Source organism: Oncorhynchus mykiss, chromosome 2, assembly GCF_057628025.1.
Source record: "Oncorhynchus mykiss isolate SJ-2025 chromosome 2, ASM5762802v1, whole genome shotgun sequence".
Taxonomy (NCBI): Eukaryota; Metazoa; Chordata; class Actinopteri; order Salmoniformes; family Salmonidae; genus Oncorhynchus; species Oncorhynchus mykiss.
This window is the reverse complement of record NC_143023.1, coordinates 23507580-23522865: the sequence shown is the minus strand read 5'-3', so window position 1 is coordinate 23522865 and position 15286 is coordinate 23507580. Positions and strand designations below refer to the sequence as shown.

Below are 15286 nucleotides of genomic sequence, written 5' to 3'. Positions count from 1 at the left end.
TCCCTGTATACCAGCTAAGCTACAACAACAAGGATACTCAATCCAGACTGATTTATTGGACGGTGCATTTGTTTGCTTCCACATGAATCACATTCCACAGAGTGGGACAACCTCAAGGGACAGCAGTTTATAGAGCACCACTCCACCACCACATCCTCTACACCAGAGGAGGCTGGTGGGAGGAGCTATAGGAGGACAGGCTCATTGTAACAGGCACCTGCCACTAACTGTAACCACACCAAACACAACACAGTCCAACAGGCAATACTGTCTGGGGATCTTGTTTAAAACACAGCAATCAAGAGCATTGATTGCATCACTTCAGTCACATTCTTGGAGGGGGGAATGAATGATAACTTCAGTATCTTGTTTACTGGAAAGTCAGAAAGATAAACATAACTCAACCACAGTAAGCAAGGGGACGAGACGTTTCACCTTTAGACGATAAATTAGTGCAGGAAACAAACAAGATGAAGGGGGGGAAAGGAGCAAAGTGCAGCGGTGGGGACGTGGTGTTTGTGTGACTGCTTCAGATACCGCTGCTTTCAGTCTCACAGTCCAAACTCCACTAACGGAGGGCCTAACCTGAGATTTGTTTTCTTTCCCCAGCTCTGATATGGCCCTTGTGTTCGTTGTGTGTTCTTCTACTTCAGGAAAAGAAGCTCCCACCATGCCTTTACCTTTGGCCTTAGGCCTAACTATTATCATATCTTCAACATTTCCAGACAGAAAATAAATGAACCAGACAGAAAGTCACTCTTTCTCAAGCATGTTACATTTCTCTCCGGCATCTTTCAGACAGTTAAATAAAATGTTATTTGTCACATGTTTCGTAAACAACAGGTGTAAACTAACAGTGAAATGCTTACCCAGTTACTCAAATCAGTAACCTACACACGGCCGCTCAGCCTGCACCACACTGTGAGGACGGAAATAGGCAGCAGAGAAAGAGAGTTGGATACTCAGATAAAAATAACTTAAATTAAAGGGGGAAATAGCTGAAAAGTCACCCAGATCTGTGGGCATAAAGACTGCACTTTCTATTCCTGTCTCACAGAGTCTGATACCTCAAAGTCCAGAGAGGAGCTTTGAGTTACAATTGACAACTACAGCCATGTGTTGATTTACAATTAGCCTGCTAAATTGCTGTTACTAGGAAGTGATAATGGCAGCATTGAAAAGTTATGCACTCAGCTGTAAACTTGGACTCGAAGTGTCACCATCTCCCTACCCCCTTCCAATATAGATAGCAATATTAGGAGTGAGCCCGAGGTCTGGCCAATGAGAAATACTTATGGTTGAGGGGAGCCGGGGCGGGGCGACTAGATAACTTTCCAACTGCCAAAACGTTCTGGCCACCAACTTAGGTAATCACCAAGTCAAGTTATTTCAGTGCATGATCATTTTTCTTTCTGATCAAGCAGAGACCTTGTTTAATATCTACTAGACTTCTAGCAACCATGCTACGACAGACAACAGTAGGTGAGCTAAGTTTCAACGTAACCCCCAGACACCGTGCCCACTTCAGTGGCGGCTCACTGTGTCATGAGAGGGAGTCTCTCAGCAGGGGGATGGGACGACAGGCCAGCGAGGGACACAGACAGCCCTTTCCTGAGCTAAGCTGCAATCCAATTTAAGGCTTATGGGGAGAACCTGCATTAAACTACTGTACACTAAGCAGTCTACAAGGTGAATCCCGTCAGCTATTCAACAAGTGTTCTCCTCGTGCTTCACTTTTCAACCCAACCTCTCCTGGCCTCTCAGCCACATGCCGATAACTCGCTTAAGTTTTATGGGAAACTCCTGAGATAAACGGCACCTTGGAAAGCTGTGACCTTAAAATAAGTGCTACAATGTCAAGCGCACAGCCATGGAAAAAGTGCATGACTGACTGACTGACCGACCACTGGCGGTGTCAGAGGTGGCTCCCTGCTACCATGCAGGACCAGCTGGTCAGACTGGGATCAGTGTGGGTGGTGGCTGGTGTGGTCGTCCTCGTAGAAGCTTTAGATTGCTTGCTTGCTTGAAAACTTTCTTAAAAATGGGCCAATTAAGTAATTTATATCTAAAGAGCATTAAGTGGATAAATGATTGACGGATAATTTAATTCCCTTCTTGAGCCAATGCCGGAACTGGGGAAGAATGGAAAACCCCTATACAAATAAATAATAAAATGAAAGGATAAACCAATAAACTCCAAACTCAGTATTCATTCATGCCTTCATCTACCCCCATCCCCAACACTCCCTCCACTTCCATCTTTATTCTTCCGTCCATTGAATCGGCATCACCATCTCCACAAGCTGCTTCCTGTACTAAACACAGACCTGGCTATTCACTGCCTGAATGTCACCACACTAAGGTATTTTTGTCATTAATAAAACAGGCTACATCCTCTGTAATAACACAACAATAAGCCTGGTGTTCAAAAGTAGTTCAAACCCCTGCACCTGTAGGTCCAGGTGTTGCTTTTGATTGACCTGTATTGAACCAGCAGGTCCAGACAGTGAGAATCTATCTACAACAGTCAGATACTGTGAAACGTGACAGAGCATAAGATGTGCAATTCCCCAGGGGCAGGGATTCCGTGAAGCATTTGACTTATACAGAAACAACAATCTGTCATGATACTCATAAAATAAACTGTGAATTGCCCAAATGTCAAATATTATGTAACCCTATGGAACTTTAAGGGAATCTCCACAACAGAGGTGATAGAAACGTAATCTAAGAATTAAAAATATGCATCAGACCCCAAGAAAAGGATAGGTGCAGAAGGGCCCCATCACAGGCTTTGAGGTTTAACACTCAGATCAATAAAGTTGTTTTGCAACCACACGCACGGACTGTGGAACTCCCAGCTTCGCTAGGATTTCCCAGCTGCCGGGCTGTCATGGTAAAACACGCTCTAGTGTGAACCACACGACTCGTACAAGTAGAGCACAGCTGTGCAGAACATAAAAGGCATGTGTCCATCCATGGAAACACTGGGACCAAAAGATCAATGGACTGCAGTAGTAAAGCCTGGGCAACAGTAACCTTGAAAGGGAATGAATTTATTCCCACAATTATTTGAACAAGTGACTGGAGACAATTGTGGGAAAGGAGAAGGGGAGACGGGGTTGGCAGGGGTCTCCTAGGTGGAACTCCTCTAGGTGGGGATTGCTTGAGTTTTTGTGATGAGTATTCCTGGGAATCCCAGGCCCTACTAAAATAAACCTAAAACAACTTAAAATGAGAGCATAAAAGTTTAACACAGCTATTATTGAAGTAGTGGTTTTGTCCAACCCGAGGTCCAAAATGAAGTCAGAACAATATGAACAGGTTGAGTCTGTAATTACATCATTGTTATGCCAGTGACAAAACATTACAATATTTGTATTAGTTCAATTCTACTACATTAAAACACGTGTACGCTAATCCACCGAAGTGCTCTACAACAATGATGAAAACTGTACTTGATGCATCCATGCGAACAGTAGTAGGACACCGACCAATGGAGCTCTGCAGCTTCAAGTTTAATCCTCCTACTCTTATGGAAATAATGGATAGGCCTTTCCCCCATTCTCTCATTACGTCATCACTATAATGCTTGATTCTTTTTGGTTTTTTACAGTTACGATGGCACGCAGTTTTGAGATTGTTCATGACTTTTGGAGGAGGATAAGCGCCACAGTGTAATCAACACCACAGATTGTAGAAACTATGCATGAACAATGCACAAGTCAAAACTGTGCATAAACAACGCTCAAGTCAAAGAGACCAAACTGCTTCAGCTCACAACACCGAACATTTACAAGCATTGAACCAACCAAGAGAAACCAGGAAGTTGTGCCATAGGCAGACACTTCTTGATTCAACTCATGCTATGATGAACATCGGTCTCATCAGTTTGTGTCATACAGGATGAACGTGTAAGGATACACAATACTCCTATCTCAACTAAGAGCATTGAGGATAACACATGGTACAAAAGCTCCATGACAACATCCCACAGAGGTGGTGAACCTTTTTGAAGAGAGGAGGGGGTCTCACAGAGAACTACACAGGTGAAGCAATAGTGACATACTTTACTACTTATAATTCCACACTCATCATTCAAGTATGACAAATAACTATTTTTGCTTAGAATGATCCACTAAAAGTTTACAACACATGTGATTAGTGAGAGCGAGAGTGTGAGTGAGTGTTTATGTGCATCTGTATGTTCAAGTAAGAGTGTGTATACTCATTCACAAACCAACAATATTGGTACTAACTTTTTGTCGGTTTCCGGAGAAGGTGTGACTGAGTTGGTAAGTAGCGACTTTGCTCTGGGTTGTTGATCCAGGATTCGGTCGGCAGATTTGCGACCATTCTGTTAGAAGGCTGTGGCTTCTCCTCCACTGACGAAGTGATCACCATCGGAAACTCTTGTGTGTTGGGCCGCTGTATCCCAGAAATCAAGTCAAAGTTTATAATTTGGGGATTCCAAAATTACTTTGGAAAACTATGAGGATGCATCAAGTGTAGAGTGAAGGGGTAATCCTCGTCTCAGAAATCTTCAGAAATCTCTGCAATTCAGCAATATACATCCAACGACAATATAACTCAAGTTTGAACCGGAAAGGCAGGTATATATATATATATATATATAAGGGTTTCACACAAAAATATTTATTTGTCAACAATTCAATCCTGAAGTGGTGGAGACATTAGGAACCAACGGAACTAAAAAGGCACCATTAACTTGTTTCCCAAAAAGTTTCACGTCGTCTTTCCTCTGTATTCTTTATTACTATGTTTCTCTAAGGCAATGAACTGGGTTTCAGGCAACAATGCTTATTTCTGACGTAAAAATATAATATAATTATTTAAACTACATATTCTTATATAATTCATAGCTATTTCTTATTTAATATATATATATTATATATATAATATATATATATTATATATAAAAATATGCTTCTCTGTGTATATGGGGAAGAAAATATTTGGTTACTCAAGTTTGCTTCTTATAAGTGCGGAGTTTCATGCATTGTTCCTTGTTGAATTTATTTTTTAATTCCAGTCAAAGATGCAAAGAAGATAGTCAGATAGTAGACAAGGGTGAGATGTATATCTGGGAGATTGACTGAGACGGGACCCCCACTCGGATTTCCAGTTTTGATAATTCAGCAGCTGACAATGGAACCAGAGCTAAAGCTGGAAGTGTTGTTGGGCTGAGGGTGGGGGTCTCAATTTCCAACTACCACCATTTACCCCATCACTCTCCCTAAAAATAGCCTTTGCCTCTTAGATTCTGTGTAAGTATCCTATTGTGAACTAATCACTCAAAAAAATAAGCAGGTGAAAGCAATCCAAAACATCTGTGCTGTTTTCTTTCCCAGACTTCAACCTGGTGGTTTAATCCAGTGACAACAGGTCCAGTTCAGAGAGATAAATCATCCACAGTAAAAGCTTTTTGTCTTTGTCTCCTCCACCAGATGCACAAACATGAAAATCTACCCTTCCCCCTTGAAGGAACTAGCGAAGTCCACAGTTAACTGGTGCCCTTTAAGCCTGCCAGGTCGAGAGGTGGGAGGAGAGGGACACGGAACTAAAAACACGAGTAACAACCTTTAGCTTGTGAAAAATGTTATCGTGTGCAGGAAGAAGAAATAAACATGTGCATGCAAAAATAAATACGACAAAGCAAAGTGTTCATGTGCAAGTAAGTGTATTCCAAGGCACAACAAAAGTAAAACCGTTTTCAGTGTCAGTTTCTTGCGCTCTATTCCAAAGTCTCTGATCTAGGTAGAGTCAATGCGCCTCTCTTGATAATAAAAAAAGAGAAGTGAATCTTCAATTTTGATTTGCCAGAGACGCGTCCACATACGCAGCAAAAATGTATCCTTCTCTCTCGCCAGTTCACTTGGGTGGCAAAGGCTGGTTGTTAACTACAGAATGTCAAATACTTGAATATAATATTTTACATATTCAATAAATCCGGTCCGCACTCTCCCATATATATATTTTTTTTATTTTAAATTGATGTATCTCGTCTGACAAGACATTGGCGATAGTACAATATTCCGGTTTTGGAGTCTCTTCGTCAGTTTTGATACAAAAACTGTAGCGAATGCTCAACAAAAAATAAAGTGGGTTCCCGGAAGTGAGTCGTGATCCCCGCGAAAGTAAAATAAAAACGTGCATTTAAAACAAAACCCAATACTCCGTAGTTCCAAATGAACAAAAGCAATATACTTTTCAACACTGTCACCTCCCTCTCACACCGTCTTCTACGCAGTCGTTCGCTGCCAGTCAGTTCGGCGCTTCCGTATGTGTCTCGGTGCGCTCTCCTCACGCTACTGTTGCCTTTGATACCTCCAGGTCAAACAATGAACTATATTTTCATTCATTCTCGCAGGATATTCACCTCTGTTCTTCCCGGGTAGCATTAACTCATATTCGCCCCTCTCCCGTTATTACTCCCTGTGCTGGCTACCCTTTCTGGACCGCTCCGGATCCACACCCTGCGATGCGGATTGTTCCAACAGCTATTCGAGCGCAGGGGGGCTGTGGAGATACAATCCGATAGCAGCTGGGTTGACGCAGCTCCACGCACATTAATGTTTAAAACGTTCAAATTAGCAGGGCTACCTATTCACAGTACAGCAAGGAGACATTACGCATAGTTTTATTTCTCTGTTGATGTGAAATTACACGCGGGGTACTTTAAATATTGTAACACACACAACTACATGATGGCAACCCTGAGACTTTTCGCATACCCCCTTTTCGAGAGTAGTTGCGCCACAAAGTTGCTCCTCTCCATTTATAGTAACAGGCAGATATATATACACATTACATATATATACTGTACATACACACACACACACACACATACATATGACAAGGACTACATTGATGGGGCGACACTAGGTGCACGTGCCCAAATAAAAGCCCTTACCACTATTCACACAATATCTGAAAATGACAACCGCAACAATATTCCTTAACGAGATACTAGTATACATGCTGTGGGAAAAATCTGTCAACTCGTCTCAATCTATAACCAAAGTTCGAGTCCGATGGCGCATAAGGAAAATATGCAAGTGAGTTATATCTAACTAATAACTAAGGTATTGGATAAAGTCAAACAAGTTACATTAGAACCAGTAATGTAATCAGTAAAGCAAGCATTTTGTGACACTATATTTGAGTCAACTTGAAGCTGTAGCTTATTTATGACTATCTTTCAGAAATGTATTACAAGTCATGATAATGACAAAAGTTGCTTCCTGTTCCTCAGGTTTATTCAGAAAATAATTACTAAGACAGCTATTTGTTTGCTGTCCTTCACCATGTCTATTTATACAAGCTTAATTTAGTTCTACCAGTCCTTGAGAATGATTTCACAATTTTCTGTGCTAAAGCACGCACACTGGCAAAACCCTTCCCCTTCTCTTATTGCTTTCCACCGCCACTACTCTCCGCTTTCCCTGACGCGCCTTCCTCGATCGTGAGCTCAACACTCCCCACCCCCAGTGTGCGCGTTCGCAGGCTCTGTTGCTATCCGACGCCGCGGCAGCTCGAGCGTGATTGGTCAGACGACGTCCCTTCAGCTGCTTGAATTGGTCAAATTGGATATGTGGGCGGAGATAGAAAATGAGGCTGCCCTGTCCCCTTGTCTCCTCGTCGTCGCCAAATGCATCGCGGAGGCAGAAAGACGTGCCCGCGGAAACAGTTAAAGACCTCAGGTAGACAGATAAGGGAAGGGGGAAAGACCACTAGAAATGCGACCAAAGGGGTAGCTCATGAAGTCATGCAAAAAAGATCGATATAGAAAAGTTCGAACAATACTTTAAACTTCCCATAAATAGCATGCATAACTTGATAGAGCACAAAAACACAGAAAACGAGAGGACATCTGCCAGGTGTCCATTCACATCTAGTTAAAATATTATGTCCAGTAAATTAAAAACAAAACTTGCCTGCAAGTCACACAAACTAGGCTAACGTAAGCAAAACAGGCAATTACATGATCCAGTATATCTGAAAACACTGACAATGTGATCAAACTGAGTTACTTTTTTGGGAAAATATACTTTGTTTCTTCTTCAGATCAAATACAGGAAGAAACTATTTTACACCCGTATGACACCAATAAATGGCAATGGGGTAAATTATTATCTATATGACATAACAGACGACTTCAAAAATGTACATGTATCTCAATCCACTAAAACACAAAGGGCAGGTTAAGTAATGTTGTGATAATTTAGCCTTGGTATTTTGAAAGCTCTGAAAATAATTCCCTGTGACGTGTGGAACCGAAACAACATTGTCTGTTCTCAAGGAGATTGAATGTTGTGAATCCCTGCATGTTCATGTTGGGTATTCGTTTCCATATTCTCCCCCAAAAGAACAGCAACTGAAGAGATGGGAGGGGATGTACAAAATTAGGTTAACCATGCCGTCATTCATCCTCCACGGTAGCCAGTGAATGTGCGTGTTCCCCCTTCAGAAAAACTTTAACTTCACTTCACTGCAGACAGCTACTGTCGTCATGCAAGGATTGGGATAGATTTCAGCACACAATTTAATCAAACTGCGAGCTGGAGATATTTGCAATAGCTATGCAGCACTGTGTCACTTCCATAAGAGAGCACTGTTGATGCAAAAACTAAACCCCAATTACAGGTTATAGGTTAGGGATGTTACTGAGGTGGTGGGTGACATGGGAAGGGGGATGTGGGTGCTCACACCCAAAATAAATGTACAATTTGCATGCAGGACAAGAACTTTAGAATTACTTTCGCAATAGCACCCGGGGTTGCTCTGCTGTTGCACTGTGTATACATTTGCTATGTTCTGGTAAAACAGGCAATTTAAAAGTAGCAGGGTATTGCTATATTTCTCAATTATGAATGTCCTCTAGACCACAAATTAGGATGTCAACTGTCACCAACAACAATGATTCAATGTTCTGAACATAACAACCTGTGTTACCAGAAACATACAAATGAAAAAAATAACAATAGGTAGCCTAAACAATACATTTAATATCTAATAGAATGAATAACAATTATGTCCCCAAATGTATGTGTAAACTGCTTACAACTTAATTCCAAAATGCCAGGGACTTTGACCATCTTTAATCGGATCTGGAGACTGACACCACAGCCTCTCTCCATCTTTGTTCCAAAATATGACACACCAAATATGAATAGCAACATCCTAACGTTATACTAAACTTGGTTGAGCAATTAGCCAGCAAATTCAGTCCCTCTTTCCACTTAGCCCCGAACAGAGGCACAGCATGGCACATACAGTCCAAACCGAACTGGTGCAGCCTCCTTGTGTCATAACACTATTTTGATTGTATACGCACAAATGTATAGATAAATGTGTACGTGTATTATGTGAGCTGACTCTCCAAAGGGAGTGTGACTCGGTTCCAATAAATCACGTTTGCAAAGCTCCCAGACACCCGAGATTAAAAACGCAAGGCGAAGACTCCGGGACTCACGTGCCTTGCAGCAAAATTCCACCCGGCAACTACACACTGTACCATGGTAACAGCCCTGCCATTGGTCCCGTGTGCGTTTTGAAATGACCAATGGGAGGGCCGGCAGCGGGTGATGCGTGTTGCTAGGTAAACATGATGCAGTGGGAAGATACGGTAGTCGAACTCTACAGAAGAAGCTAGCGAGCGCCAGAGGAACGGAGGGGTAACACAGCAGCGAATTACAATTACACCGCGGGGAGGTTGCCGGGGTTGCGTTTCAGCTCAGCTAAAGTCTGGGAAGATGTTTTATAAGGTGTGTGTGTATACTGTTGAACTAACTGTCATTTAATTTCTGCGATAAGTAGACCCAGAGACAAGCACTGATTTCACCCATCTTAATCATCACTCATTCCCACCCAGCGCAGGGATGATGGAATCCTTACCAACAACGAATCACATGCTTCTCTGCTGTATTTTCAACCTCCCTATCTACAGGCAGAATATCCAAATATATATCATAGCTCTCATTGCCGACCAGTGAAATCCTGACAACTAAATAAGGTTACATGGCTCCTTGTGACGCCAAGGTATCTACATTTTTAAAATAGGCACCAACCTTTTTTACTACCCTTTGACATCCCATGCCAGTCCCTTTTGGGATGGAATATAATACAATTAGCCAATAATACTATTCACTTTGTAAAACATGGAAAATTATGCAATAGAAAGTGATGTCAAATGCTTGATTTATTAAAGTTATCTGGAACTTGCAGTATGTTACATCAAGCTGCAACTGTTAAAAGTAACACACTGACAAGAAACTGATATTTTAATCAGTAACTTTGACTTGAGTGAAACAATGTAAAACAAAATATACATCTATGCCTCATCCTCTGTTACAACATGCCCCTCTGATCATCACAACAACTTAAGGACCTCGGGGAGGAATGGGAAATGTGGCAGAATTCCTGGTCATGCCTAGAAGTGATCCAGCTTTTGTGAAATTAACATCAGAGTTGACTTTTCGTAGCATGTTAGGAGAATTAGGTTAAGGTTAGGAAAAGGTTTAGGGCTAGCTAAAATGCAAAAAAAGTATACTTTTGACATTAATTTGACAAAAGCTGGATCCCTTCTAGCCATGACCCATAATTCCATCCGGCAACTACAGGCGTTTACAAAACAGGCGCAAGGCATGTCATAGGTGATGAGCATGAAGCATGTGTTATGTTTCCCAGTGGGCTATATAGTGTACAGGAAAGGTTGGAGTTACATGTGACAAAAATGGCCTAATGTTGCTACTGCCACTAGAGTTCTGCCAAGAACCGCAAGAGCAGGCAGAGTCAAGTTGAACACTGAAAGAAGTTTGAGGCGCTTCGTCCATAAATAGGACCCGGGAGGTCCCTGCAAGGACAGGTGCAGGAGTGTAGCAAAGGGGAGGCAAATACTCGGGCCGTGCCGGGAATACTGGACAAACAGATTGTTCAATCTAGATAATATTAGTGTCATAAAGTTATGACATTTGTTTTATAGCAGGGGTAAATTAAAAAAATGTTTGCTTCCTTGCGAGTAACCATGCAGATTTACAAATGAAATTCAACACAAAGAATTTCATAAAGTCGCACAATCTTTTATGTTATGTTTTTGTTATGTGATGCTTAGAAATGATAACTGTTGAATAGAAAAGAGGAAATAACTTTTTTGTATGATCACATAAAAAAAAAGGATAATCTTTCAAGTCAAACATATCCTTCAATGTCTGCTAATGACACCTAGAGGTCTCCATTCTCCTGTATGAAACCGCTGAACATAACTGAGGTATAAATGTGTTCTGCTTAGTTACCATCATTTCCATTTCAATTCTAATAAATTCAGGAAGCAGTCTACAACAAATTATAATTTTCATCACAATTTAATTCATTAATGATACTTCTCTATAACTTTCCAATATTTTAATTCCCAAATTTCTTTTGGCTCTATATATATATATATATATATATATATATATATATATATATATATATATATATATATATATATATATATATATATATATATATATATATATTTTTGCCAGAAACTTGTAACCTGTTCTCAAGCAGGTGCAGGTCCACCCTCATTTGTGTGCATTACTGTATCTGTATTAAAGGGGGAGGGATAATGGTACAGAGAAATGGCTTACACGGCATCACTATGCACGTGTCTTTGCGCTTATGCCTGACCCTTTTCTGGAGCGAGACAGAGAATCCCCACCCTTAATCCCTGATGAGGCTCCCCATCCCCCCTGCTCGACCTTTCACCTGAAAAGCACACATTCATTGACAGACCAGACCAGACCAGACAGACAGACAGGACAGACAGGGCTAGTCACACGTCCCACAGAGACCCAAAAGCATTAGACAGGATCCTCATCTATTGTACATAACACAATGTTGTTTTGGCATGCATGTAGACATTTCCAATGTTGCACTATGTCATGGTTTACAATGCCAGGATTAAGGGTTATTTTTTCTTAAGGGGTCAGGGAGAGTTTATGTTGAGATCAGGTTTCTGTTTGGGATATACCCATAAGAGGCAATGGCACGGTTCTAGTTGTGACAGTCTGTCTGTGTGCAAAACAATACCCTGCTGCTCTTCCATTTAAATTAACAGCATACATTTCAGATACAAGTAAAGGCAGAAAATAACAAAATATTTTTTAATCAACTGATGGTAGTAAGAGGAATTGGAACTGAGGCTTTGTGACAGCACCAGGCTGACTTTAGGACCAGGATAAACATCCAGAGAAGTAGATTAACAGGTGTGATGCAGGTCAAACATTGTTACATTTGAGGAGGGTCTGGTGGTCCCTCCTTTGCTGCCCCCAGTGGCTAACCATAGTTATTACAACAAACCACTGGCTGGGCACGGCCAGAGGAAGAGTGATGTCTTTTCTGACTAGCACCAAGCAACTGCACTGTGTTCTAGGGGAGAAACTCACTCCAGTGCAAAGTGCAATTAAATACTACGTGGATGTGGCTAGGATCACATCACACAATGCTTTTTTAAATGTAGGACAACATTTTCTAGATTCCGTGTCAAGTATAGAGAAACTCCTTTTTACCATCAGCTCCTGCTTCAACATGAACTTATAACTCCTAAAATAGCTGCAGTTTATACTGTCAGGATGGATTTGGAGAGGGATAGGCAGGCAGACACATTTCACAGTCACCATTAACATTATTAGAAATGGCTCCGGCAGTATGACTTGCCAAAAGACAAACCCATTACAAAATCTATTGGAAAACAGAACACATAGCGCCACAGCCAGGACTAGACCTTGTACTGACTAGCTAACTGAAATAGCATCACAACAATAATTTGCAGATTTTCTGGAAACAGGCTGAAGTTATTTATAGCCTACAGTTTGGAGAGTCAAATCTACCTGCTCTCCATCCTAGATTCATTACAATATCTATGCATAATGATGAAGAAACAGTGACATAACATTGACTGAAATTAATAAATTGTAGCCTAAGTACCGGTCGGTTGTAGACACGGACTCAATTCTGATAGTGGAGTGAGGACATTATATATTGTAGTCTGTGGTCTCCCAAAACCCCCAGCTGAACACCACACGGTTAGCTGTTATCAATGAACAGCTGTGGCAGTTTTCTTTATATAAATCTAAACATCTGCCTTAAAGAGATACTGAGAGATTCTGGCATTTATCTGGAGTTCTAAAATGTTTGTCTCTGCGTGCAGTATGAAGGAAGTTTCGCAAGCCAATGCTAACTAGCGTTAGCACAATTACCTTAAGTCTACAGGTACGGTAGCATTGCTACAAAATAAAGTACAGTAAGGAAAAACAGACAGACAAGGACAGCTGCAGCGACTATTCAAATGTCGAAACAAGAGACATAAAAATAATAAGACACTCAATTTGCCATCCAGCAAGCAACCGATCCAGTTTAAAAGCTGCAATATATAACCTTTTGGGCAACCTGACCAAATTGACATAGAAATTGTGCTTGTTTAATTATTTGTTCCTTTTTTTGTTTGTTTTTACTTATCTATTTTACATTTTTCTTCTTAACTTCTTAAAGCATTGCTGGTCAAGAGCTTGTAAGTAAGCATTTCACTGTAAGGTCTACCTACACCTGTTGTATTCGGCGAATGTGACAAATAACATTTGATTTTTTATGTGAGTTATAGATCTGTCACTCATTGAAAGCAAGTCTAAGAAGCAGTAGATCTGTTCTATGTGGGGTATTTCTATGCTTACCGTTTTTAAGTTGAGTTTTTGCGTCTTTTACTTTCGGTTTTGTACACCAGCTTCAAACAGCTGAAAATACAATATTTTTGGTTATTAAAAATATATTTCACAGTGGTTTAGATGGTACAATGATTCTCTACACTTGTTTGGGTCACAAACTGAAATTAGGCAAACTATTAGAATTTTAGCGACCAGGAAATAGCAGTGCTATTTCTGCATATTGCACCTTTAAACTGATGACAAAAATGCACTGGAGGGCCTCCGCCCTCCAATCACCCCAAGGTCTCAAATGTGGTGGTCTTTTCCTCACGGGAGCCCAACACTCTGCAGCAGCATTTCATTAGAGTCTTCCTCTCATGTCCAGTGTTTCACACCAGGCACATCTGAGTATTGAATAATGTTTCATTAACTTCAGGTACATGGGTTAACAGGCCACTGTGGGTTAATTGACATGGATCTGTCACAGATGTGGCCTCTTCCTGCAGAGGGAGGGCTTGTGGAGGATGTAGTCAAATACAAATCCAATCAATACTACTTATCACATTCGTTGGGTAATAATTGCTTCACTTGGAAGGATCCAGCGCTGCATCGGCACTAGGATACAAGGTTGCCCTGTAACTGACACAGCACCGGACATAGGACTACTTACACAGACAAAATATATGTTTATAAATAGCTACACAATTTAATTCCAACTGACACCTTAGGAGTAAAAGAAAGTCCCCAAGAGAAAATCTGACTGTAATTTAAAGGATCATGCTTGACAGTCCGTCGATAACAAGGACCGCGTTACTCGTGTGGTTTGCCTCACAAAAGCATGTTTGGCTCTGTGTTATGAGTTAAGAGTGCTGTCATCAAGTTTATCTGAAGAGTTCTGACTTCAGTGACTCGGCTAGCAGTTGTGAAAAAACTTTGCGAAATGTGTTACAGCACAAAGAGCACCGGAGTTGAAAACCCTAAAAACAGAAGGTAGCTGATGTTGGCTTAAGGGTAAAACAGGCTTTTATTAGGGGAACCTGCACCTACCATTCATTCTATTCAAATCCACAGTGGTAGAGCTGTAGCCTGCAAAGTACCTAAAATAACAATTTCCCATCTACTTTTAAAGTCCCCTCCCAGTCTTCACTGTAAAATATATATATATTCCTCCCCCTCTTGGTCGCTGTTCCTTTCCTATTCACCCTATACTGCACATATGATGTGATTAAGCTTCTGTTAAGCCAGCCATAATCTCTAGAAGCTCTGGCTACTTAATTCTTGCTGTGCCAGTTTAGAGCTGGCATGGTGGCTGGCAAAGGGTATGTGCAGGCATGCAGGCACACCGACAGTCACTTTGGCTGTCATTGTTGAAGCTGGGAACAGTCTCACACTCCCACAGAGACAACAGGGCCTTTCACTTACAAGCATACACACACACACAAACACACGTATGTGAGCACAAATGGCCTGTCCATGGGAGTACACGGTCTGCAGCACAAGCAAAGGTGTAGAAGGGCAAGATGTCAAAAGGGACAAAAGACGTAAATATTCACAATCATTAACACAGATGGATAGCCATT

General features: G+C 41.2%; 1 protein-coding gene across 8 annotated transcripts in view; it reads right to left on the bottom strand.

The window, feature by feature from the left end:
- LOC110538803 (dual specificity tyrosine-phosphorylation-regulated kinase 1B) overlaps window positions 1–15286 on the bottom strand; it is a 127330-nt gene that overhangs the window by 82555 nt on the left and 29489 nt on the right. For 4 of the 8 annotated variants that reach the window (XM_036943210.2, XM_036943213.2, XM_036943214.2 and 1 more), the window contains exon 1: window positions 4260–6501. The exons of the other annotated variants lie outside the window; for them this stretch is intronic. In XM_036943210.2, coding sequence (XP_036799105.1) covers window positions 4260–4404 — 145 coding nt within the window. In that variant the 5' untranslated portion in view covers window positions 4405–6501. Of the gene's footprint in view, window positions 1–4259; window positions 6502–15286 lie in introns of those variants that run through there. 8 annotated transcript variants of the gene reach the window in all.